This window comes from Vulpes lagopus, chromosome 12 (genome assembly GCF_018345385.1).
Source record: "Vulpes lagopus strain Blue_001 chromosome 12, ASM1834538v1, whole genome shotgun sequence".
NCBI classification, from domain to species: Eukaryota; Metazoa; Chordata; class Mammalia; order Carnivora; family Canidae; genus Vulpes; species Vulpes lagopus.
This window is the reverse complement of record NC_054835.1, coordinates 8,260,292-8,287,150: the sequence shown is the minus strand read 5'-3', so window position 1 is coordinate 8,287,150 and position 26,859 is coordinate 8,260,292. Positions and strand designations below refer to the sequence as shown.

At 54.8% G+C, this 26,859-nt stretch overlaps 1 protein-coding gene across 2 annotated transcripts in view; it reads right to left on the bottom strand.

The window, feature by feature from the left end:
- LAMC3 (laminin subunit gamma 3) overlaps nt 1-26,859 on the bottom strand; it is a 60,172-nt gene that overhangs the window by 19,609 nt on the left and 13,704 nt on the right. For both annotated transcript variants that reach the window (XM_041726269.1, XM_041726270.1), the window contains exons 2-13: nt 25,412-25,716; nt 21,534-21,664; nt 18,134-18,300; nt 15,888-16,076; nt 15,690-15,807; nt 13,871-13,969; nt 11,118-11,254; nt 8,345-8,455; nt 6,158-6,350; nt 5,859-5,977; nt 2,101-2,319; nt 356-544 (exon numbers count right to left, since the gene is read on the bottom strand). In XM_041726269.1, coding sequence (XP_041582203.1) covers nt 356-544; nt 2,101-2,319; nt 5,859-5,977; nt 6,158-6,350; nt 8,345-8,455; nt 11,118-11,254; nt 13,871-13,969; nt 15,690-15,807; nt 15,888-16,076; nt 18,134-18,300; nt 21,534-21,664; nt 25,412-25,716 — 1,977 coding nt within the window. The remainder of the gene's footprint in view (nt 1-355; nt 545-2,100; nt 2,320-5,858; nt 5,978-6,157; nt 6,351-8,344; nt 8,456-11,117; nt 11,255-13,870; nt 13,970-15,689; nt 15,808-15,887; nt 16,077-18,133; nt 18,301-21,533; nt 21,665-25,411; nt 25,717-26,859) is intronic.

The window sequence follows — 26,859 nt, the reverse complement described above, 5'->3', positions numbered from 1 at the left end:
TTTAAAACAAAACAAAAACAAAGTTGAACGTTTAATCAGGGGTCTTCCACCTTAACTGTGTATCAGAATTAGAGCACTTCTCATGCATTTAGATTCTTAGGGTCCATCTCGAGCTACTAAATCAGGCTCCATGGGGCCAGGGCCCAGATGGGGATTTTCAAAGCTCTCCTGGATATGCTCAATGGTTCAAGTTCTGCCCAGAGAACCTACAGCAGCCTGGAGCCCTGGCCATGTTCTGAGAGGTCAGGCTTGCCACTCCTAAGCAGGGCCCTCCCCCATTTGTCACACTCCAAACCCAGAATTCCGCTGCTAGAGCCCAGGGCAGAGGCAGGGCCCCAGGGCACTAGCCACTCACCTCTCTGGCCGAGGGGGCAGTGGGTACACACCACGTCGCTACTCTCTGGGATGGCTGTGCAGGCCGACTGTCCAGGGCATGGACAGGGCTGGCAGTCATCAGGTTGGCCTGCGAAGGGGTTGCCATAGAAACCTGGCAAGCAGCGCTCACAGGATGGACCCTCCGTGTGGTGGCCGCACACGCAGATCCCTGAGAGCCAAGAGAAGCACCTGGTTACAACTGTCTGAGCCCAGAATGCTCCAGAGATGAGGGTTTCTTGGTGGAGAGGTCACAAAACATATCCCCAGTGGGGAAGAGGTGGGAATCTGCCGAGGTGGAGAGGCAGCAAGGCCTGTGGATAACAATTATGAAGCTAGGAAAGCACCTTGTGCCTCAGTGTCCCCACCTGTGAGATGGACACAACTGGGGCTCTGACCTCAAGGGCTTTGGTCAGTAGGCAGCAGGACCATGCAGCCCGAGCACCCTGCAGGTCCCTGGCACACAGGGACTGTGTTTTGTATTCCAAAGCTTGTCAGCAAACCAACAGATGGCACATCTGTGTTTGTACTCATGGTTTTCTGGACCATTCCTCTGTGTCCTCTTAACCTCAGGGGCCAAAAGCAAGAGTGATGCAGACCCACGATTGTTCCTGACATGAGTTTGCAAGAAGCTCCCTACATATACAGTCTGCAGGGTCCCAGAGGCTGCCTGGTCTCATAGAATGGTCCCTGGCCCCCACACCAGTGGGGGGCCATGAGACACCATCTCATGCTGAGAGGTCTGCAAACCCCTATCTCCAGCACCTAGAGTCCACTCAGAGCTGCTGCCGTGGGGAACAAAAGCACCACTCCCAGCCACTAAGGGAGGAACCTGGCTGAGAAGGGCTCACCACACAAGACCACCACTTCCTGGAGGCCCAGCAGCACCCAGGCAGGTGGGAGGCAGGGAATGGGAAATAGAGGGAATCCAGGGCAGACAAGTGGGACAGTGGGGATGATCACGCCTGTGCTGCTTTCTGCTGGTCCCTGCCTTGGCCCAGACCCACACATGCACTCTTTCCGGTGGGAGCAGCAGCAGCCACTCCGCCCATCAGACAGATGAGGACTTGCCCAAACAGAGCAGGGAGTCTTGGTGCGGCCAAGGGCTCTGAGGGGTCATGGTCTGCTCCTGCGTCATGCATCCTACAGCAGCGCAGGGAGGATTATGAGGCCTCATCAAGGCTCGGATAGTGATGCCCGCCATGGCAAAAGCGGAGAGGAAGGCACTGATGTAGTTAGTGTGTGCCTGTCCCCCCCCCGGCTAGCTGGCTGAGTCGCAGGCTGCTGTCCTTTGTCAGCATCAGTGTGGAGCCCAGAGAAAGCTGAGCAGGCATTTCTCTTCTCAGAGATCCCACCTGCTCCAGGTGGGCAGCAGGGCACTTCCAGGGTGGAGAGAGGCCTCCATTCAGCCCCTCCTGCCTAGTGACCTTGGTCAAGGGCTCTCTCTGCTACAAGTGGCATGAACAGCTGGTAGTAAACTTGTGGCAGGAGCAGCTCTGTGACCTACTTGCCATGCGGCTTCCCTATAAGGTGGGACGGTACCTGCAGGAGTCCATGATATAGTGGACAGAAAGGTAGCTAGCATGTAGGGGAACCTGATGACACTCTCTTATGAGGTTCATGCTCAGTGATCCCTTGCACACACATGCAGCTGATCCCGTTCAGGTCAGTATTCATCAGCTGCTGGGTATAGCCTACATGGCTTTTGGTTGGGGTGCCAGGACTCACCTGTGTGGGGGTCACAGGTGCCATGCTGGTTGCAGGTGCAGGGGACACAATTGGTGTAGGGACCCCCCAGTGGTATCTCCCTCTTGTATCCTGGAGCACAGGATTCACAGAACTGGCCTGTGTACCCCTTGGGACATGAGCAGGTCTCCACCCAGGAGGCTGTGGGGGAGAGTCCCCGCTGGGCCGATGTGAGCCGAACCTCAGTCAGGAACACCTGGCCTGCAGAACGAGGACAGAGAGGAAGAGAGTTATAGCCACACAGTTCACTCCAAGACCTTCCTATTCACATATGTAACAGGCAAAGCGTTATTGGCTCACATATAAAAAGGTAGTGTTTGAGTAAATTATGATTTTAAAAAAAAAAAAGGACAAAGGAAACATAAGGTAATTTTCAGAACAAAAAATGGATATAGCTGGGAATGTTATGGAAAGACGTTCATTCTCATGGGCTATGAAAGATATGTAAATTTAAGCAACGAGGATAAATTTAAGCAAGAGGATACCATTCATGAGCCTCAGATAGGTAAGCATTTAAAGATCAATGACAGGAGAGGTGCCTGGGTGGCTCAGGTCATGATCTCGGGGTCCTGGGATCGAGCCCCACACTGAGCTCTGCATCAGGGTCCACACTCAGTGGGGAGTCTGGGGAGTCTGCTTTTCCCTTTCCCTCTGACCCTCCCCTGCTCATGCGCTCTCTTGCTCTCTCTCTCTCAAAGTAAATAAATGAAATCTTTAAAAATAAATAAAAGGGCCCCTGGGTGGCTCAGTCGGATAAGCATCTGCCTTAGGCTCAGGTCATGAGCACGGGTCCTGGGATTGAGCCCTGTGTCAGTCTCCCTGCTCAGCGGGCAGTCTGCTTCTCCCTATGCCTCTGCCTATTGCTCTCCCTGTTAGTGTTTTCTCTTGGTCTCTCTCTGCCAAATAAATAAACAAAATCTTTTAAAATAAATAAGTGACAGGGAAAGATGGTGTGAGGAAAGCAGGCACAGGGCTATGGGACTATACACTGGCGGGGGGGGGGGGCGTCTGTTTCTACTGATGCTAGGGAGCCCCTATCAGACCAACCTTTCCCCAGAAAATAACTAGAAACTCAGGGCAAAATATAACAATGATCCATAAGCCCCGGAGAACAGCCAGAGCAGGTAGGCAGTGGAGGAGGGTGAACACAGAGGCCCTGAGAACACAGACTGGTATAGCCTTTCAGCACGAAAATCTGGCAGCAGGTATTAACACTTAAAATGTGCACTCTTAAAAAAAAATAAATAAATAAAAAAAATAAAATAAAATGTGCACTCTTTGACCTAACACTGAACATTTCCATTTTGAGAAATTGATGCTAAAGAAAGACTTGCACAAGGAGACAAAGCCTTTTCTATGGAGCTATTCTCTGAAGCACTGTTTTCAAAGTGAAAAACCAGAAACCATTTCCCCGTCTATGAATAGGGTGATGGTCAAAACTTTAGGGAGCATCTATACCAGGGAATGATTTATGGCAGATGGCCGGACAGCCTTTTTTATGTGCAAGACAAGGAAATGGCCTCCAAGACACACTGTTAGCTGAAAAAAAAAAAAGCAAGTGCATGGAGAGATAGGGCCCAGAACATCATCGTTGGGAAGAGGTCAGGGACTGGGAGGAAGAGACATGATCAGTATGTCTACCTGCCTCTCCAATTCACCCCAGCACCCAGCGTAGACCTGGCCTAAGTAGGTGCTTCATGGACATCTGTGAAATGAAGGCTGAGTGAGTGGCAAAAAGAAGTGCTGGAAGCCTCTGGAAAGAACAGAAATGAAATTCCTGTGAGGAGGCTCAGCAGGGTGACCTGGTGAGTAGGGAGGCTTTGGGGGGCATGGGCAAGGACGATGGGGATGAGGCTCCAAAATGAAAGAGGGAACTGGGGCAGGAGGGCTGGGTGACAATCCCCAAGTGTGGGCTTGAAGGACCCTGGGAAAGCTGGCCATCGGAGTCAAGGGTTCTCAGAAGGGGCCAATCACCCCCCTAGAGGCCAATCTGGGGCTGTTCTGGTCACCACAATAGGGAGACAAGAGCCAGGGCTACCAGACAGCCTGATATGAGCAGAAACTGCCCCTATGATTTCACATGTCTTGCTGGATGCCGAAAGGGGCAGAGAAGCCCCTCTGCAAATGTGAGCCCAGACCCCAACTCCATTTTACACATAAGCACAAGGCATGTTCGAATGTTCAGGTACACATGGAATTGTCTAGCAATGCACATACCGTGAATGTGGAGGGAACGCCATGCTTTGTGCTGCTCAGAATATTCCTGATAGTCATGTACCACTTCGGAGCATTGCCTCACTAGTGCCTCCTCCCCTACCAGATCTCAGACTTTGTCAGCAGCGTGCACCCCGTCCCTGGTACGGTCCCCTCTGTATCTGCCCCAATCACAGATATCTGGCAAATATTCCCATTTACTGATGATTTCAAGATGCCACACGTAAAGGGTTTAAGTTAAGGGACAAAGGTTAATCATATTCAGATGGATGCTCAAAACGTGGTTTTACAGCTTCACCCACAAATGGGTGGTTACTCAGCCAAGGCATTTTGCTCCCCTAACGAAGCAACAAAACCACTGAGGCTGAGGAAGCCTTTTGACAGAACCACACACCCCCCACTCACCATCTCCTTGCCACCTGCGACCAGGCACACCAGCAGCTCCTGGCCCTGCCATCTCCATCTGTGGGTGCCCCACTGGATGCTCCTCATGGAAGTCTGCCTGGGGACTGCACATCCTGACCCTGGTTTTTATTCTAGCATTAGTCATGCATGCCTCTGCCTTAGAACTTCCCTGCTCTCCGTGTACGCACATGGCTCCCGAGCTTCAGATTCTCTGCGAAACCCACACTTACTCATCATAGTGGGGGACACTGTGATTATCTCTTTCTGTTGTCCAGTGTGGTCGTGGACACATGGACACATGTCGAGCACTCGACACTTTGGAAATCAGTGATCACTTTTGTGTGTCATTTACTTGCCTTTTATTCACTCTGTATGTTACCATTAAGATTCCAGATTGGTCTTAAAATCTTGTGTCTAGGTAGGTTATAATATCTACACATTTCCCTCCCAGATAGTAAAGGGGTGTTCTATGTGAAATAGCTCTTCTAACAGGGGGCACCAAACATGTCTAGTCTACAGGACGGGGTGGAGGGGCAGGGGGCCAGGGGGAGAGAAGGAAAAGGTACATTAAGGAGAGAGGGGGGAACCAGGACAGGTCAGAGGACCACCAGGACACTCACTATGTGACCAGGATGAGAAATCCCCCTGGAAACTGGGTCCCGCCCAGCAGCCTCCCTGAGAAGGTTTAGAAACCAGATCGGCATTCAGGGTGGCTGAGGCGCGATTCCACCAATGCCCAGCAGGAGAAGCCAACTCTGAGATCCTTCCGGGGACCCTTGAGACACCCCACCCTGCACCCACTGAGGACCCTCAAAGTTCCCCCTTCTGGCAACGGTGGACTCGGCCATGGCCTGACAACATCCAACTGTTCCTGACTGCTTCGTGGCCACACATCTTAGTGCTGTCCACCCTTGGGCCCCTCACCTGTCCTCAGGGTCCACCCTCCAAGCCCTTATCAGTTAGATGACCTTTGACAAAGTGTCCCCTGACCTTCAGAGGTCTTTGTGGTAAAACAGGGGTGGACGTAGCTGTCTGTTCTGAGGACTCAGGAAGGCTATGCCCGAGGATGCCCTGGGGCCCAGCTGGCTCTGCTGACAGGGGAGCTCCTTATCATTACTGACCGGAAGGGCTTGGGCTCTGGCCACTGGTCCTGATGCGCAGAGCCGTCAGATTGGTGAGCAGCCGCTGGAAGTGGAAGGGAGGCAGGGGAGGGTCCACATCTTCGGAGGTCTCCTGCAGCCTGGCGGGGTGGGGGAGTCAAACCGGAACTCGAGGCTGGGGGCAGCTGGTGCCAAGAAGCCACCAGCAGGCGTGGAGAGGGCAGGAGGCCCTGGACCGCAGGACAATCCAAGCATGCCCTGACCTCAGGGACCACTCTGACCGCCCAGCCCCACCTCCCCAGACACAGGGAGACACTTACTCGAACCTGAGCTGTACCTCCCCAGGCTGCTCGGCATCCAGGGAGCTGGAGAGGCTGGAGTGCTGCAGAGTCAGGGCCAGGCCAGCCCCTTCCAGCCTCAGCTGCACAGGAAGCGGGGAGGCCCCAGGGGGCACCAAGAAGGTCAGGGTGAGGGGCTGTCCATAGCTGAACCGCTGATCTCCCAGGAACTTCTCTGAAGACAAGAGAGGAAGGCTTATCTTCACTTTATTAGCTTCATTCTGAAGATTTTAAGTGTCTCCAGTATGTTGATTTTATTGACAATGAAACATTCAAACAAGTTAAAACGGCAGCAAGGAGAAAGCCACGGGCTCCCTGCACAGCAGATGCAGAGGTGGAAACCCCACCAACCCCTGCAGGCCAGCTTAGCAGGCAGTGACACAGGGCCCCTGCCTGGCGCGCTGCTCTGCTGTCATTGTCTGGAGTTGGGGATCTGATGAGTAAAGTCTGATGGGACAGTGGAATCTATGGGAGCAGAGCAGATACATGTGGCCGCCCCCTTAGAAGCCAAGCTCACAATACCCCACAAACAGATTCTGGTGACCCCACACGTGTGGGAGCTTAGTGAGGCTCAGAGCAGGTTCAAGGCAAGCCTGCTGTATGTGTGGTGAAGCAGGGGCGCCAACCAGCCCAAGGCCACGCTCTCCCCTGGAGTCAGAAGATGCTTTGAGCAGAAAGAAGGCAGTGGCACTCTAAGAACACGGAGGACCCAGGGGCCCTATCACAGCCTTCGAACTCAGACTTTTTCTCTCTTCCAACTGCTTCAGCTGAAAATCTGCCACGTGGCAGCAAAAGGCCCAGCAGGACCCCCGACCCCCCCATCTCCCTTCAGCCTTGGCACTCAGGAGTCATTTGGAGGTGGAATGTGTTGGCAGATCGTGTGCGTATCAAGAAGTGAAATAAAAATGGTTGAGTCCATCCAGCTGCCTTGCTCACCTGCCGCGGCATGCACAGGACCCAGCTAGCACTTCTTAAGTGAATAACTTTTTCTTAAATGTGTCAACAAAAAATAAAATAAAATAAAATAATAAAATAAAATAAAATAAAATAAAATAAAATAAAAATAAAATAATAAAATAAATAAAATAAAATAAAATAAAATAAAATAAAATAAAATAAAATAAAATAAAATAAAAATAAACGATTAAACAAGGCAGACACGGCATAGTGTGTGTTTCGTGCTCTTGGGCCTCTGAGCTAGGAGCACCTGCCCCAAGATGGGGTCTCAGGACCCCTGTGACTTGTGCTTCCTGCCTGGGTGCTGTGTCCACATAGCAACCCAGATGTCTGTGCACCATTGCTCTGACCCTCCTTGGAGATTGAAGTCAAAGGGAGGACTGGGCTGGGGGAGCCAGCTGGACTGGGCTGTGGCCGGAGTCTGGCCACAGGAAAGCTAAGAATGGACTCGTGGATCCTGGTTCCAGATCTGGTGCAGTTTCCAAGAGACCAAAGTTGCCCTACTAAAGGGGGAGTGGTGGTCAGAATAATCTAGAACTTCTTGCTTCTGCCGGAACCCCAGGCCTCTGGGAGGAGGGTGCAGTGGCCTCGTAAGGTGAGAAACTGATGGGAAATGTACTGGGATTTTGGGGGACCTCTAGGATCCCAGTGGGAATCCCTGGATCATAAAGTGAGGGGGGGGATCTAGTAGACCCCACAGGGTGCGCAGTTGGCAGAAAAATGGGCCCCAAAGGTATCCATGTCCTGATCCAAGAAATCTGTGAATATGGTATGTTGCATGGCAGGGGCAATTAAGGTTGCAGATGGGATGAAGGCCGTTCATCAGCCGATCTTAGAGAGTATCCTGGATTATCCACCTGGGCCCATGGTCATCACAGAGTCCTTAATGCACGGAAGAGGAAGGCAGAAGAGCTGGTGTCACCGTGCTGTAACAGGGAGAGACCCGACAGCTCTGAAGACAGAGGAGGGGTCACCAGCTGAGGGGAGCGAGCGGACCCCAGAAGGTGGAGAAGGCAAGGGAATGGATTCTCCCGTGAAGCCCCAGGAGTGCATGCTGGGATCTTAGCCCCCTCGAGACCCAGTTCAGATTTCTGGCCTCCAGGACATGGAGAGAATAAATCTGCATTGGTTTTAGCCACTAGCTTGGTGGTAATTTGTCATAGCAGGAAATGAACGGGGGCAGTCCTGCCCCTGCCTGTGGTCAGCAGGTACCTGGTAGCGTGAGCTCCTCCTCATCTTCGGGATTCAGGAGGAGCCCCCTTGGGCCCCATTGTGCAGGATGTTCTGGGCCCCCCACACTTCCGGTCCGCCAGCCCTTGGCTCCTGGACAGCAAATACACACACCAGTGTGAGGCTCTGGAGGGCGGCCTCCACCTCTTCCTACTTCATAGCCTTCCCAGGGTCCCACGGATGGCCCCCAGAGGCCTGAGCACAGCCTGAAACAACTCCCTTAGACCCAGGAAGGGGAGAGATCATTCTAGAGACAGGGAGGGGTTGGAGGGCGGTGAATGCCAGCTAGTGCTAGCACATGCTCTGTGCTGCCCACAGCCAGACAGCTCAGAATCCCCCAACCCCAGGGTCAGGGTAGAGGTTTTAGGATGGGAGGTAGCCCCAGGAGAAGTTAGAAAGCTCAGGGTGCTGGCTGTTTAGGGCAAGGTCAGATCTCTGGGCCTGCCTTGCCCCTTTGGTGGGCTCTGAATACAACATGACAGTCTGGAGACCCCAGTACGGGGCACTGGGCCATCAGGGCCATCTCTAACCAGACCGGGCCTGACCTCATCTAGAGGTCTTCATAGAACTTCCTCACCCATGACCTCACCACTTCTGTCTTTCAGGTGCATGTGTCGTTAGCCACTGCACTCAGGGAGGCCACCTGGTTAGGAAGCAGTCAAGCCGGGATGAGAACCCAGACCTTCCCTCCCCAGTCCTGTCCACCCTCCCTCTGGTGATAGCACTACACCAAACACAGCCTGGCAAGGAGCAAATGACTTGGAGGAAGTGGCTGGGAAGGGGGTTGGAGGCCCAATCCCTGCAGCACTGGAGGGGTGAGGTGGGAGGGATGAAGAGGTCAGAGAGAGGAGGTCTGCGGCTCCCTGGTGCTAGACTAGCTTCTGGGGCAAATGACTTCACCTCTCTAAGCCAATTCTTTATCTGCAAAATGGGGAGAATGAAGTACTTATGTCTCTGGCAACAGTTCTCAAAGTTGGTCTGAATCCCCGGGATGATTCTTGAGATTCTTTCAGGGGCCCATGAGGCCGGGCTGTCTTCTCAGGAACACTGAGATAAAGTTTGCATCTTTCATGCTGTGTCTTACCCACAAATGGGTAGAATTTTCCAGAAACTGCAAGTCACGTGCTATCACAACAGACGGAACTCTACTAATCCAACCGTAAAGAGATGTGCAAACATATACCAGCACACTACCCTCTTTTTGTCTTTTTAAAAAAGAGCTAAGCTATTTTTTCACAGGCTGATATTTTATGTTATACATCTACTATGGTCATTTTTAAGTGAATTACTATATAGCTATTTTTAAATTACTGTTTTCACTTTGTTTTTTTGGTTTTTTAAAAGATTTCATTTATTCGTGACAGACACACAGAGAGAGAGAGAGAGAGGGAGGCAGAGACACAGGCAGAGGGAGAAGCAGGCTCTAAGCAGGGAGCCCATTGTGGGACTCGATCCCGGGGCTCCAGGATCTTGCCCTGGGCCTAAGGCAGGGGCTAAACCGCTGAGTCACCCAGGGATCCCGTTTTCACTTTGAATACAGGAAAATACCCATACAAACTAGCCACATAAAGAAAAGTGCTGGGTAGCCCCGGTGGTGCAGCGGTTTAGTGGTATTGTTATTTTTTTTAAATAATAAATTTATTTTTTATTGGTGTTCAATTTACCAACATACAGAATAACACCCAGGGCTCATCCCGTCAAGTGCCCCCCTCCCTCAGTGCCCGGCACCCATTCACTCCCACCCACCCCCCCGCCCTCCTCCCCTTCCACCACCCCTAGTTCGTTTCCCAGAGTTAGGAGTCTTTATGTTGTCTCCCTTCCTGATATTTCCCACACACATTGTTCTTAGATCTATAAAATGTGACCCCTCTGCTGCTAACATCCGAGACCCCGCCAGGTGACCTCAAGGCTGAACCCCCTGTTCTGTCCTGCCTGCTGCACAGCGTCCAGCAGAGGGCGCACTGCCCCCACATCTGGCACACCCCAGAGCAGGCGCTGGAAGCTTCCAGCCCAGCTGATACCTTGCTCCCCGCCTGGCAGAGATGCAGGGGTGGGAGGACTCCGTGGGAGCACAGCAAGGGGCCTCGCAGGCTGTGATCTAACTCAGAGCTCCACTGCCCCTCCAGCTCCAAAGATGCGTGTGACACCCAGGGCACCGGGGCATCCCTGGACCCTGCCCCCAGACAGAAGGCCAGCACAGCAGCTCAGAGCAAAACTCAGGAGCGGTTTGTCAAAACCTGGGTGCCAATCACTAAATCCTGTGACATACCTTTTCTGGGCCTCAGCTGTCTCCTCTGTAAAATAGGAATGAGAACACCTACTTTCCAAGGACTCTGTGGGTTTCATGCATGGAGAGAGCTCAGCACAGTGCCTGGCACACAGCAAGCGCTCAATAAGTGGGAGTCCAGGGAATTGAGCCTGAATCCCCAGTACTAGGATGCACCAAGGGAGACCAATCTTGACAAACTGGTTAGAAACTCCCCGATAGGATCCAAAAGCTCCCAACACTGCTGGAGCCCCGAGTCAAAAGGCAGGGGCCAGGGAGGAAGCCAAGAGTTGCAGGTAGGTATTGGGGAGCACTCACAGGTGCAGAGAGGCACATCTTGCATGGCCTGTGTGTGGAGGGAGACGCCTCCCCTGCAGCCTGGGGCTGCCCCCTCTTCCCACCTCCCACCTCCGCCCCTGCAGGATCTCCCCAGAGTGGGAGAGCCTGCCCAACCTGGGCCAGGGGCAGACCCTGGGAGGCACTTCTTACCCTGGCGGAGGTCAGAGATAATGTGGTGCTCCCGAAACTGGGCAGCGGCCTCACACACCTTGGAGTGGCCATAGCAGAAGCAGCTGGTGCAGCCGGCTGGGTTGTGTGGCTGCAGGTTGAATGTTCCGGGACGACATCTGAAAGGACAACATTCCCCCGGGGGGTGGGGAGGCAGGTGGCAAATGAGTCAGGGATGTTCAGGAGATCCCAGTTAGACTGATGGGAGTCAGAATCAACTGGGAGGAAGTGGCTGGGAAGAAGATTTTTTTCCCCCAGATTTACAAGAGTTGCAAATATCACACAGAGAATTCCTGTGGCCTCTTCACCAGCTTTCCTTAATGCCAACACCCAACATCACGGCGCTCTTCACCACGCCACAAAATTCACATTAGTCAATGTTATTTACTAAACTGCAGACTTTATTAGGATTTCTGCCTAAAATTAAAAAAAAAAAAAAAAAAGGATTTCTGCCCTTTTTGCACCAAATGTCAGTTTTCTGGCCTGGATCCAATCCAGGACCAAGGCACCTCCTCGAGTCTATGCTGATATTCTTGTCATTCACAACCTTGATGCCTTTGAAGGCTCTCGGTCCAATCAGATATTTTGTAGAATGCCCCTCAATTTGGGTTTCTCTGATGCTGTCTCATGATTGGACTGGGGCCATGGGTTTGGGGAAGAAATAGAAGAGAAATGTCCCTCTTGTCACATCACATTGGGGTAAATGACACCCGTGTGACACCAGGAGTGCTAACCTTCACAACCGGGTCAGGTTGCTGCCTGTCACTGCAAAACTGCCATATTTTTGCAGTCAGAGGGAAGTCAGTAAATGCAGTGAGCAGTGCAAAGGAGTTAAACCCCGTCCCCTGGAGAGCGGGGTGTTAAAGACTTGTGGGTACATGTAGAGACCACCTCAGCGATTACCAAATATTTTACAAGGGAGGTATTTGGGGCTACGCAAATATCCTTTGTCTCCTTAAAATTCTGCCCACTAAATTAGGTGGCTCTTGCCCACAGCGACTGTTGCTGCGAAATTTGAACTGACTTTGTATTTACCCTGTTCCTTCTACATTTATTATTTGGGATTCTCTTGCCAGGAAGATTTGTCCCTTTGTCCTGGTGTGTTTATTTTTCCCTTCATCTGTGTATATCAGTGTGGACTCACGGATATTTATTTTATTCTTTGTGTTATAATCCAATACTGTCATTATTTATTTTGTTGTTCAAATCGTTCTAGCATTGGGAGCTCTTTTGGGTTGGAGCTTGTGTCTTTTTTTTTTTTTTTTAGATTTTATTTATTTATTCATGAGAGACATCCACAGAGAGAGAGAGAGAGGCAGAGACATAGGCAGAGGGAGAAGCAGGCTCCATGCAGGGATGCCCGACGTGGGACTTGATCCCAGGTCTCCAGGATCACACCCTGGGCTAAAGGCAGTGCTAAACCGCTGAGCCACCCGGGCTGCCCCGGACTTGTGTCTTTTTGACACAGGCCCCCACCCTGGTTTAGAGGATTTTTTCTTGTTTGTTTTTAATTAAGCACTTCCTTGCTCTCTGTTAGTACCAGACAGACACTCTGGGCTTGTCTGGCATGTGCCCTGCCCCAGCCCTGGAATCAGCCCTTTCTCCAAGGAGCCTTGGAGAAACATTGCACAGACTCCTGGACTGCACCCCGGGCATTCTGTTTGAGTCAGCCAAGGCAGAAGTATCCAATTCATAAGGAGCTGTCGATGGCCACGATGCCCAGCCAGCTGTGAGGAACACATCTCAGCAAGTAGCCCCATTTCACAAGCAGGCAAAGTGAGGCTCAGAGGGAGGACCGCCTCAAGGCATAAGGCAGTGGGGGCAGAACTGTGGGAAAACCCAGATGGGGTCCAGTTCCCCAACTCCACTCTGCTTCCTCATCTGAGGGAGGGTCCCCAGGAGGGAGCCCAGCTCCCACCCCAGGTCACATGTGGGCGAGGTGAGGGGGCAGCCCAGGGCTGACCAAGGCAAGTCAAGGTCAGGGCCAGCCACCGGTTTGGTACTGGCTACTTCCTGAGCCAGTAGAGGCCCAGGGCAGACTGATAAGACTCGAGTCCACGATATAATGCTGAGTCAGGTGATGCTCCACTAGTGCTGTCTGCACCAGGTGTGAGTGGGGAGTGCTGCAGTGGTGCTCCACTAGGGATGTCTGCCCGGGTGTGAGCAGGGAGGGCTGTGGTAGGAGTACCAGATATTTGCTATCCCTGGATTAGATCACCTCTCCTATCCTTTCCAGCTCTTTCTTTTTAAAATGTAAAAGAAAATGGCTATCACAGCATAACCATCAGTGGTAGGAGATCAAAGTATAAACAGTGTCGAGGCTCCTGGGTGGCGCAGCCGGTAAGCATCTGACTCTTGGTTTTGGCTCAGGTGGTGATCTCAGGGTTGTGAGACAACCCCACATCAGGCTCCCTGCTGAGCATAGAGTCTGCTTCAGATTCTCTCTTCCTCTTCCTCTGAGGGAGTGGGAGAAGCAGACTCCCCACTGAGCAAGGAGCCCAATGCAGGATTCAATCCCAGGACCCTGGCGTGATGACCTGAACCAAAGGCAGACGCTTAAACGACTGAGCCACTGAGGTGCCCTCAGTGTCAAAACCTTTAGGTAACTTCCAGGATGGCAGACCCATGCTACTCCAGGAAGGATGCCAGGTCCATAGGGACCATGTCTCTGCTCCTCCACCAGAAGCCCTGAAAAGTCACTCCCAGCAAGCTGATCATTGAATCGGCTCACCCACCTGTCACACACATGGCCTTCCACATTCTCTTTGCAGGGGCAGCGTCCACTGTGGGGGTCACAGGTGCCCAGGCTGCCAGCATGACTACAGGAACAGGGTCTGCCAATGAGACAGGACAGTAGGAAAGGTGTCTAATAAGCAACTCCAGACTGAAGACAGCCCATCCTCCTTGAAAGGAACTTCACTATCCTTCCCCATTCCCTAGACGACCAGGAGGCAGTCTGACCCAAGAGCTTGCTGCCTGGCTTGTACTGTTCCCACCTTGGTGAGGAAGTGACCCATCCACTCACCTGAAGAGTGATCCATCTGTTGACCCACCCACTCATCCATCTGTGCATTTTTCCAACCACCTATCTATTTATTCATCTTTCCAGCCTCTATCCATTGACCCACCCACCCACCTATCCACTCACCCACCGATGCATTTTCCCATCCAACCATCCATCCATCCATCCACACATCCATCTTCCCATCCACCTACCCATCCATCCACCTATCCATCTATCCATCCATCAACCATCCAACAAGACCATGGTTCCTGCCCTCACAGAGCCTAGAGTCCAGTGAAGAAGGACAATGACCAGTAAACAAGTAAGTACTGTACTTTGAGATGTTCCTAAGAGGAAGTATGAGAGGCTGTAGGTACACCAAGGAGGTGCTTAGGATGGGGACCAGAGGACAGGTAGAGAGAAGACTTCCTGGGAGACTGATACCTCAGCTAAGAGCTGTAAAAGTGTAAGGGTTTGCTAGACCCAGGCTGGGGAGAGGCAGGGGGCTGGGGAGAGAAGAATACTCTGGGGTAGGAGCATGTGCAAAAGCCCGGAGGCCAGAGAAACCCTGGGGAAGCATCTGAGTTCACACCTAATGTCCAGTTGTGCCTAGAACCACTGAGTATTCCGTGGGGCATCCGAGACTCCCCATTCAACCCCAATGCATTTCTGCTGCCTTTCAAATACACAAAGAGTTTGTTGTAACCAAAGCCAAGTTCATTTAAGAGTGTATGAGTTTCTAAGAGCTTTACCTTTTTGGTCATGGGTGTTTCTCGGTCAAGGGATGCAGTTAGGCCAGCGTGTTAGACCCCCCTCTTCTGAGGTCCAGACCCCAGCAGCCCCCTACCCATCTCTCTCTGCCTGAATGCCCCACCAGCACTGCAAGACTCAGCCTCTCCCTACTATGCTCCCCGTGTCATGTCGTGACCAGCCTCCCTCCACCCAGGTGCCTGGCGGCTCAGCCTTCATCCCTTCTTCCTCCTCTGCTCCTTAGTGACCACCTCTGGCCAACTCTGCCTTCCAAGGGGCTCTGGAATCCGTCCAGCTCTCTGCCTCTCCATGGCCAAAACCAAGCACAAGCTGCCATGTCTCTCAGCTGTTCCTGCCACAGCCTCTACCCTGGCCTCCAGCCTCACATCTGTCCACAGCTCCACCTGAGACCTGCGAGGCCCTGTTGGACCCTCCTTCTCTGTACACCCGCCTGCCCTGCACTCCCCGCCCCGACTGCTCATCCATACTGACCTTTGCCTTTGCACTTGCCTTTGCATGCGTTCTTCCTCCACCTGGAACTCCTGTCCTTCTGCCCTCTCTCAGCAGCCCTTGCTTCTCAGGCCTCCCACTAGAACTCAGTGCCTCTCACTGGAAGCCTGCCCTGGACCCCCAAGACCAGAAGGGCTTCCATGGGACTCATGCCCTGTCTCACATTCTCCAGGGACTGGTGTCTCTAGCGCTTAAGTGAGACTGGGGTGGCTGCAGAATGAGGGACAGCTACGTCCCCTTCCTCCTGCTCCCTGGCATTCCGTCCACACCCGCTGCCCTGGCCGCCTTACCTGCAGCCTCCCTCACTGAGTGAGTGGAACCCAGGCAGGCAGCGGTCACACTTCCATCCCGTCACGGTGGGCTTGCAGATGCAGGTACCTGAGGCATCACACTGGAGGCGCAGGGAGCCTGGGGGAGGAAGGGCAGAGGGCAGTAGGGGCCCGATTGGGGCCGGGTGAGGGGGGGGCACGAGGCAGCGGGCCCAATACCTGCTGGGTGGCAGTCACAGGGCTGGCAGGGCGTCCTTGGGCTCCAGCGATAGAAGTCCTCCCGGCAGCGCTCACAGTGCGGCCCAGCCGTGTGGTCCCGGCAGCGGAGGCAGCGCCCACCGTGCCCCGTGCTGCGGAAGAGCTCCCGGTCGAACACACACTCCTCGGAGTGGCCGCTGCAGTTGCAGGCTGCGGGCAGGAGGCAGGGGGCTGCGTGTGAGCGGCTGCCGCACAGCAGGAGGGGGTCTGTGCCCACCCGCCTCCTTGTGATGGGGGAGCAGGCAGTCCCAGGAAGGCCAAGGATGAAGTGCAGGCCCAGCTCGATCAAGGACATGGCGACCAGTTGGTTGCTCTTCCCCGACAGGACCGTCGAGAGTAAAGGGAGCACCAAGACACAGGACCCTCCCAGGCAAGCCAGATGTACAGTGCACAGCTGGACACATGGCCCATGACCGGCCACCTTTTGCATTGGCGGTGTGGCTCACTCCAAGACATCTCATGGATCCTCTCAGCAATAGTAACTGCGTGGATCTGGCCCCTGGTGACCACGAGGTCATTCAGATGCATGGAAATACAGGTCATCCCTCCTTCAGGCATTAATTCATTAAAAAAAAGGAGTGTGTACTAAGGATGGCTCGCCTCCCCTCCCGCAGTGAGCCCAGCGTGGGTGGGCTGGCGAGCAGCACTCACTGCACCGCCCATTGTGTCATGGAGGCCAGCTGCAGCCAGCAAATGAAAATCCTACAGGTGTAAAGCTGCAGGGAGTCTCTGGGAGCTGAAAGGAGGGACCCCACAGGCTGAAAGGAGTCGGCTAGGTGCGGGCGGGGAGGGTCCCAGGCAGGAGGATAATCTGTGGACAGCCAAAGAAGGTCTGCCCAGTGTCGGGGGCCAGGGCAGGGGCCACCCATGTCACACGATGGGTGGTATAACAGAACAATGACAGAACAGGGAGGGGTGCAGGCTCAGCTAGGAGGTCAAGATGTTGGCAGAGCCTGATCCAGGAAGGCCAGGCAGCCACGGTCAGTGGACTTCACCTTGGAGCAAGGCAGGCTTTGGGAGGGTTACAGGGGGCTGAGCATAACTATGCTTTTGCACGTTAGCTAGGGCCTCAGGCTGTGGGGGGAGCAGGGCTGCAGGCTGGTGAGCAGGGAAGCCAGAGCTTCAGGCCTGGAGGAGGGGAACTAGGGCTGGCACCAAGGCACGACTGCAGAGAAGGACGCAGGCAGGTGGGCTGGAGGGACAGGGATGAGGCCAAGCTCAGGGCTGCCCACCCTGGGGGGTGTCGAGGGCTCAGGTGGGAAGGCCTGGCTTCCAGGCTGGTGGCTGAGAGGACGAAGATGTGACCACTGGGCAAGGACAAGGCAGGAGAAGTGGTCTGGCCTTTTGTGAACCCACCACGGAGCCTCAGTCCCAGAATGGGTGAGCCAGCCAGTACAGCTTCCTTGGCCCCAGGGGGGACTTCCTGATAGACGCAGGCCAGTGAGGGTAACAGGAACCTGCGAGAGCCACAGTGGCCCTGGGAAGCTCCTGCAGACAGTGCCACCCTGTTCACAGAACAGGGTCCCCTCCCCACCCCAGCCTGGGACTGCCCGCCCAGAGTATAGCCAGCCCAGAACATGTTCCTCCTGCCTGGTGACGGCCAGCTACACACAGAGAGCCTGAAGCAGTTCAGGTGATCATCTGGGGGACAGGGTAGGGCTTGGAGACCGTGGGAAGCTGGGGTGAGGGCCGGGGCGGACGTTAACGGACTGTCCCAACCACCCCACGTGCAGCCCCACGTCCCAGAGAAGGATGATGGCACCATTCCCCTAGCCCGTCTCTGAGGTTAGGTGGTCAGAGCCACATCACAAGGGGACCAGGACATAAAAGGCTGCCTGGGGGGCCCTGGGAGAGGCTGGGTTGGCAGGTCAGCGCCCCCCAGGACCTGGGGCCTTCTGGCTTTGATTAGCAGCTGCGGTTGGAGCCGCTGAAACAAAGAACAGTGGGGTGGGGGTGGGTGGGCAGGGGGGCTTCCCAGCAGTCCCACTGCAGTGGCCTCCACTAGGGGGTGTGGTTTGGGGGAGCGTTTTGTAGGGGAAAGACTGAGGAACAAACAGCCCCTCCTGCTCTCACCCCAGCCCCTCCTCATCCCTGCAGGGACACAGGGGGTTAGTGTTGGGTGCAGCCCCCACTGCCAGGTCTCAGGGAGGCTGCTTCCCAGCCTGAGCCATGGCCTCCTCCGGTGCCCAAAGCCCCAGGACACTCACGCACACACTCGTTGGCGGCCTCGGCTGTGCCCCGGCCCCATGGGCGGTCCTGGAAGAAGGGCAGGCAGCGCTCGCAGTCTGTACCCGTGGTGTTGTGCTGGCACCGGCAGGCCAGCCGGCCTGCCCCATCGGGACTGCACTCGCTGGCATGCCCGTTGCACTTGCATCTGAGGGAACATGGAAGAGGGGGTCCAGGAACTGGGGAAGGCACTGTCCAAGGAGTGGTTAATTGCCAGGTGGCCCCTGATTCTATCGCTCAATGATGGGGAACATAGGGAACATAGTGAACCCCCACTATGTGCCCCGCGGGGTGTGGGCAATGGTAGCAGAGATCTGGCTTCACTGGGCTATTTGGAGCTCTGTGCGTGCGGACAGACCCCACTGCATCTCCACAAGCCCCCTAGCCTCCCCATTTCACAGATGAAGGAACTGAGGCATGCAGGTCTCCCCAGGCTACCAGTTAGGAATGGCAAAGCTGATGAGGCTACTGCTGAAGGAGCCCTAGCCGAGAGGGCCCCAGAAAGAAGTCATCCCAGTCCCCTGGGTGGAAGGTGGGGCAGCTCACAGGTGGGGGGTGGAGGCAGGGGACAGCCAGCCAGCTAACTCACACAGTCCTCCTTTGTGTCTATAGGGGCAAGAAAGAGGGTGCTCTTTACGGAGGACAGTCCCCAACTCATCTCAGGTCCCCAGTGACTCTGTGCCTCTGGGACAACCCCCAGGGCCCGTTTCCCACCCCATCCACCCGCATATATAGGGTTAGGAGAGCTGAGGAATCAGGTGAGCCACGGGGGCCTCCCTGGACCCCATCCCCAGGGGCCAGACTGAGCTGCTTTAGGGACACCATGATCTCAGCTTCTAGCTTTCCTCTGTGCCACCCCTGACCCAGCTTATACCTCCTCTCTGCAGCCTCCCTGCTGCGGCAGGAGGGACCACACTCACCCCCATTTCACAGATGAGGAAATGGAGGCTCAGGCCCCGAAAGGACAGGTGCTAAGTGGTAGAGCTAGAATTTGCACCCTGTTCTGCTCCACGCAGACCCCGTGCTCCCAGACACTACCCTCTGGTCACCTGGTGGCTCCCATAAGCTGCATTCTATGCTCCGCCCTCAGCTGGCATTAAGAAACTGCTGACCACTGCCAGTGCCCCCGGTGTTTACTCTGGGGACACGGCTTGGGAAGGGCACAGGGCATTGTTTCCTCCACAGGAGCCCCAGGGAAGCAGGTAATGCCCTAGCATTTCTGGTAGAGGCTGAGGTGGACACCCAGCAGTCTCAAGTGACAGGCACCACCCATGTTTCCGAGGAGGTCTGCAAACACCACCCTTCCCCGTGAAGCCCTCTGACCCCTAGGGAAGGAAGGAAATTCTTCTAGGCCATTGCGGGACTCAGGACGCCGGCCTATCTGCCCCCCCAGCCGGCTGCAGGCCCGAGGGTGGTCTGGCTGTGGCAGCTGGGGCCCAGATGTTCTCTGGCCTGAAGCCCCCGGACAGGAGGAGCTAGAGCTCGCCCTCCCCCACGTGGTCTGACCCAAACCCAGTGTGGGAGTGGAGGAGCCCTTCTGGACACCCCCACTCCCCCGTCACTCCCAGCCCAGCCTTGGCTGAAGGGTGCAGACTCTGCAAGTGCAAGCTGGGCCCTCCGTTCCCTTTCTGAACCTCTCTACCTCTCTGAATAGTACCTGAGCGCCCCTGAATTCCAGAAGCCCTTTGCTTCCCACTCCCACAGGCCATTACCCCCAGAGCAGGCCAACTTCCCATCCCAGACAGCCTGTGGACCCACCCGCTAGCCCTCCCCACCTGCCTTCCAAGGCCACTTTCTAACAATCTCTGTCTCTCTCTCTCCTCTCAACCTTCCCCATGCGATGCCGGGGGCTGGCGCCTTTTAAAACCACCCTGGCCAAACCCTTCAAAGGCTCCCCTCTGCCTGTGGGACACGGATGAATTCAGTCCATGGTCCTGACCTATCTCCAGATGAGGCACACACCGGCCCTTCTGGCTGGGATGCCAGCCTCCCTCCACCTTGGCTGGGCTCCCGGCCACAGAGTAGTCTCCTCGACTGCCAGCACACCCTGCCCTGGCCTTGGCCTCGTTATTCTGGGGCATGCTGACATGCTTTTGGGAGAGTGTTCTGACCACTGTTGGCCACCCCCTTGAGGTTGGGGCAGGAACCTCTGTCTTCCTCTTTCCTTTCCAAGAAGGAAGCCCCCAAGCGTTCATGCTGAAGACACTGCTTATGCCTCCCCTGGTTCCACAGCCCGCCGTGTGCACACAGTACCTGCAGCCACATGGGAGACAGGCCAGGGAGGTGGAGCAAGACTGGGCCTCTGCCCTTTGGACGGCCCCTGCTTCTTGGAGAGGAGAGACGCTTAACCAAACCAGAGTGTGTACTGACCAACACTGGAGCAGCACATGGAGCCTGCACTGGGGACCCAGATGGCAGACCCTGGCAGGTCCCACAGGAGCAAGGGGCAGAAATCCAGCCCCTGCTCACTCGGGGCTCCTTCCAAGTAGTCAGCTGTGGGGCTTTGGAGTGGCCTGAGCTGTTCATCTGCACGGAAGTGCCTCAAAGTCTCATTAAAAATGTTTGGGTCCCTGTGAAGCTCTATCATACCCAAGGTCCCCAGGAGACTGGGGCAGAAGTGGGGTGAATGGACTTCATGCTTTGTAAAGTCAGGAGTACTGCTAAAAGAAGTGAAGCTTTGAAAGCTTCAAGTCCTGCACCTGCCCACAGTCCCCCCTAACCAGCTTTACTGGGAGCAAGTGTACATCAGATAGAATGCCAGTCTGGGTGTAGGTGGGAGCCTGGACCACTGCCAGACACTCCTATAAGTGCCACGAATGAGTGTACTTGGGCGCCTGGGGAAGCTCAGTCGGTGAAGCGTCTGCCTTTGGCTCAGGTCATGATCCTGAGATGGAGCCCCACATCGGGTTCCTGCTTAATGGGAAGCCTGCTTCTCTCCACACACTTGTATGCTCTCTCAAACAAATAAATAAAATCTTAAAAAAAAAAAAAAAAGAATGAGTGTACTTGTAGGATGCAAAAAGGAAAGAAAAAGTAAAAGAAAAAAGGGAAAGAGAGGAGGGAAGGAGGGGCAGGGACTGATCTGCAGGCAGGGGGATCAGCAGGTGCAAAGGCCTAGCATATCCTGTACATGGCGGTGGAAACACAGCTGATGCAGGAAAAGTAGAAGCTGTGATGCTGCTGGCCATGAAGGCCTTGAATGCCAGGCCCAGGGGACAGGATCCTGCCCTCACTCTCTCTCCTGCCGAGGCATCATGATGTGGCTTTTTCACCTTCCACGGCAGCCACTGGATGATCCCCATATGGCTGCTGCCTCCTGCCCCATGCCCAGAGTTCTGGGGTCCTGGGATCCCAGGCCCCACCATCCTACCTTTCACCTACCTGCCACCCACAGAGAAGTCGGACACAGCATAGTAGTAGGACTGCAGCACCTTTGGGTCCTTGAAGATGTCATCCCCAAATGTGTTGAGCCTATCCAGGGAGATGAGGAGCTCAGTGCTGGTGACCCACTCCTGAGGGGCGGGGGGTAAGGATGGAGGAAGGAAGGCATTAGTAGGCTCCTGAGTACTTGCTCTCACCCTGTTCTGTGTGAAGGTCCAGCTGGCTGCCCTGGGAGGGGAGTGGGGTCTCCTAGGACCCAGGGACAAGCTTAGACAAATCTTATTAGATTTTAGATAAATCCCCGAGAACGGTGCAGAAATAAGGAGCCTGTGCTTTGGGATTGAGCCGGTCCAGGTGCCAGGCCACTTACTGGCTATGCAACTCTGGACAGTTACTCAATGTCTTGAAGGCTTGGTTTCCCCATCTGTAAAATGGAACAAGGGATTGTGCCAACCCCACAAGGGTGTTTAGAGGGTAGCCAACGTCAGCAGTGGGGCATGGGGTCTGGCACATGCTCAGTAAGTGGCCAGCCAAGGTGCTGGGGGCAGGGCTGAGGAAGCCCATCCTATAACTTGTCCTGCTGGTCACTTAACCTCTCCCAACGGCTTCTGCACCCCCATCCTAGAGCTGAGCAGAAGGAGGACATGTCCCCGTGCCCAGCTGGGCCTGATGTGGGCAGGTCCCCAAATGCACAGGCTCCTGCAGCAAGTCACCTGCCCCAGGTGACATCTGTCCCTACTAGAGCAGGGACTTGGGGCCCTTTGTTCTCTCGGCACCCCAGCCCCCAGGCTCTGGCTGGCTCGTCACAGGTGTTCAGTAAATACTTGCTGATCGCTGAATGACACCTTCCCCTGGAAGAGCATGGCGGGGAGGAAGGGGAGAAGGCACGTGAAGGCTGACATTTTCATCTGCCTGCTGTTATAATCAGAGGTACACAGAGGCAGCTCCAGCTGAATTTTAATCAGCATTTTAATTCAGCCCAGGAGCTCCTGGTTTAGCAATCAGGCCCATCAGGGCTGAAACAAACTCTGGCAAAGTCTGTCTTTGGGCCCCAGCATGACGCAGGCCAGCGGGACTCTGCTGCTCCCTCTAAGCTCAGTGGCTCAGTCAGCCCACTGCCAGGGCCTGGGGCCTCTGCCCAAGGATGTCTCTGCTGGGGAGGGAGGTACCAGCACCTGAAATACTTCAGCGGGAGTGTCAGCACTGAGCAGGGCTTATAAGTGCTCAGACACCCCGCAAATCACCTGGCAAATGTCAGTGTGCCTTCAGGGATCTGGTTAAAATGCAGCCTCTGATGCAGAGGTCAGGGGTGGGGCCTGGGCTTCTGCACTTCTAGCAAATGCCCAGGTGGTGTGGATGCGGCAGGTCCCTGGGTCAGCTGACGAACAAAGAGCTGGTGCCTGGGGCTGGAGAGTGTGCACAGTTGTGGGCTGGCGAGAGAAGGGGAATTGGTTCTCTCAGCCCAAGTTGTATGAGGCACTCCCCAATGCCTTAAAGGTCATTTTAGGGCAAACCACATCTGTGACGTACGACGGGCTTTTGCAAAAGCTTGTGATGACCCCAGCTAAAACCATGGGTGGGGTCTTGGGTGGACTTTGCACAGACCTGCGGTCTGGGATGTGGCATTAAGACGCAGGAGGCAGGGAGCCCCTGCTCCGGACAGCACCCTACAGCAGAGACGCTCAGGTGGCCACTCGGATCTGGTGGCTGGATTCTGCTTCATGGGGAACAGAGGGACCCAAGACCCAGCAGGCACGCACCCACGTCTTTCATTACTTCTCACCCTAAAATGCTCCAAGTCCTCAGAGGAAGCACCTTCCAGAGCTGCCAGGAGGGGAGGACAGAAGGGCAAGATGGGCTTGCCTTTCATCTGTCCGCTTCCCCCTGGGAGCAGGGGAGGGTAGGGGGCAGCATTTCTGAAAACACTGTTTCTCTGTCAGGGACAATGTCCAGCACATATGAGACAGCAAGTCAGAGAGGGGCCTTAGCCTGAGCCTCTGCTCCGGGGTGATGGCTCAGACCCAGGAATGGGGGGTCTGGCCCTCTGCTCATCTTCAGATGACCTTGGCTAATAATTTGTAATCTACAGAGTCTGGAGCCCCGTGGGGAAGAAATTGTCATTTTAAACAGAATCATGATGATGACATGTGACCATTTTGAATGAGACAAGGAGGGCTGGGCATCTTGACGTGTGATTCTGTACCTTGAAGGATTAGCCTTGCCCAAAGAGAGGTCAGGCCTTTGCCCCCTGCTCCTGGGAGGTCACTTCTAAGCCCTCAGAACACCCTGCTTGAGAAGAGTGTCTTTTTTCACCTGCGGACTTGGATCACTCCAGTCTATGCTAACAACTGGTTTAGGGGGTGCCTCGGGCCACATGGGATCAGCTTGCCCTCTAGGGGAGCTGACGACGGTCACAGTCAGCCATGCAGGCCATCAGCCACGTCTATCTGACCAACTCCAGGGTACAGGGTACAGGGGAGCCTCCCTGTTGGCAATACTCTGCACACTGTCACATCGTTGCTGGGAGAAATAAGTGCTGTCGCCATGAATCTACCAGGATCAGACAACGGGAAGCTCCACAACCGGTCCTCCTTGGACCCTGCTCCAGGCACCTCTGGTCCGTTTTGAGTTTCACGGATTTTTTGAGTTTCACGGATTTCTTGAGTTCTGTGAGTCCTTCGAGAGATCATTAGACTTGAGGGAGGTCCTGGCGACCCCAAACCAGCCCTGGCAGGGACACAATTTCTTTCTGGGCCTAAGTGTTCCCTCTAGAAATAAACAGGAATTCTGACCCTTGCCCCCTTGTTATTGCTGACTGGCAAAGGGAACGTTCTGAACCTGTCAAGGGAAGGGATGGCTGTCTTTCTCAGCACAGGAAACCCAGGGAAGTAGACTAGAGGGCTGTCCAGTGCCCAGAAACATCGCACAGACCACCACATCTGTAGGTGAAAAGTCACTGACACACAGGAATAAGGACGTGTCTGGGTGCCAAAACTGGTAGGGCCACAGCCTGGGCAGACCTGGGTGGGCTGGACAGGGGGGCCTGTGTGAATGGACACAGCTACAAGCCTGCTATTCTTTCTTGGCCATGAGGACGAGAAGGGTAAGCCACCTCGAGCTCTTCCCTGAAAAGTGTGATTGAGCACCTCTTACGTGCCAAGCACTGTGCTGGCGGTGTTAGAGTTGACTGCTGACATCAAGCAGTTTAAATGAAAATTCATTAAAATGAAACCAGACTTAAAAATTGAGTTCCTCGGTCATGCCAGTCTCATTCCTAGCACTCCAGACATGTGGGTAGTGGCCACCACCCTGGAGGGCACAGCCAGACACCATTTCTGTCACTGCTGGACGTTCTGGAGAGCGCAGTGCCACCTTAAAGCACAGAACCAGGACTGCGATTCCTAAACTTATGTTCTTTTCTCGTTTCTCATTTTATCATCATAAAAACCCTTGGGGACACAGAGGAAGGAAGCAAGGCCCTCTGAAGGGTGTTCTAGAAGGTTCTAGAAAGAGCCCCAGTAAGGAGTCAGGACACTTAGGTTCTGGTCTGGGCCCTTCCACGAACTCATGTGTGGCCCCGGGAAACACTCTCTGCCATCCAGGCCTCCGCCTCCCTACCCACGTCAGGAAGGGGCCAGGAGAGCTGGTGGCTGTCACAGGGCCCCCAGGAGCCCCAGGGCTCTGCTGCTGCAGGCTGCGCAGGGGTTCCTGCATCAACCTCACTGTCGGCATCTACAACACGTTGAGACGCCACCAAGGCCTCTGTTGTTTGAGGTCTGAAAACTGTGGCATCCCATAGGAAGCCCTGCGTCCTCCCACTTTTTCCTGCACTCCCCCAGTCCTGGGGACCCAACCCACCAAGCCCGCTCCTCTCTGACCTGCAACACAGGGCTCTCCTCGAAGTTGTAAGCGCTGGGCCGGCCCTCCAGGGTGGAGAAGGCCACGTTGCCACCGCTCAGTGGGGAGATGTCACTGAACTCCGAGGTGCAGAAGGCCACCCGCTCATCATCGCCAGGGCGCAGGTACTGACCCTCGGGCCTGCCGTAGGTCTTCTGGCAGGAGGCACTGTAGTACTGGTAGGGCTCCCATGGGCCGCCGGCACGTGTGCGCTTGTAGATAGCAAAGCTCTCAGGGCGGCTGGTGTGGAACTTCAGCCTCACGTAGGTGATCTCATAAGCTTTCCCTGCAGCAGGAAGGCAGGAACCCATTTTACAGCAGGGAAGGGAGGGTCAGAGTCCTGGCGCAGGGACAGTGGGAGGGCGGCCTCGTGTAAACTCTCTTGGGTGGGAGGTTAGAGGCTGTCTGGAGTGCCGTGCTTGCAGTGCCATGATCAATGAGTGATGCCTATCAGGGGCACCGGACCCAGAGGGAGAGCTTCCTGGGTACCTGCCATCCCTTGCTTCGGCCACCTTGCCTCCCTGCATGGGAACCTGCATTGTCAGACCCCTGACGGGCAGCCAACTCTTTTTGCTCAAATATCTCTAGCAACAGCATGTTGCCACATCCTGAAGAAGGCTGCTTTACCATTAGAAAGTTATTTCTTTTACTACACCCCAGCAAAGCCAATCCTTCCACCTGTGTCTTTGGGCTCATTCCTCTCCAGTGACTTCACACCTTTGGAGTCTAGAGACACCCTGTTCCAACTCCCCTAAGCCCCACTGCGACCCTCCCAGGACCCTCTATTCTTCTAGTGTCCATCTAATGTCTCTTTTGGTCCAAATTTCTCAAGAGAAGTCTGCATCTGCTTGGCTCCACGGCCTCACCTCCCAACTTGGCCTGCAGTCCACTGCAATTCAGCTTCTCTGGGCTGCTCCACGGACATTGCTCTTGGAAAGCTCCCTCACCAACAGCCCTCCATGGCCACAGCCAGGGGCCTGGCAATTCCCCCAGGCTTCTGTGCAGGCCCCCTCTTGGGTCATGCTCCTGGGCTACTCCTCAGACCCCTGCTCATCCCTCCCCCAGGGCCTCCTCCTCCAGTAGCTTGAACACCACCCCCCTCTCCCACACTGCTGCTGCCCACACCAAGAGAATGGGGGAGCTTCCAGCTTGGGCCCCGCCCTGCTTTCCTCTCCGCCAAGCCCAGCTCCCACCATCCTGTCCCAGGAGGAGCCACAACAATGAATTTAGATCCCCCACAGTGATTCTGAGCTGTGCTGGAGGCCGGGATGGGGAGGAAGGCTGTGGGCAGGGAGCAGAGTGGGCAGGGAGGGAAGGGTCCCTATACCCTCATCGGAGCTCAGGGGGTGTCAGGGAGCAGTGCCACAAGAATGGAAGAACCAAGTAGTGCTGGGGGATGGGAAGCTATGGAAGAGGACTATGGAAGAGG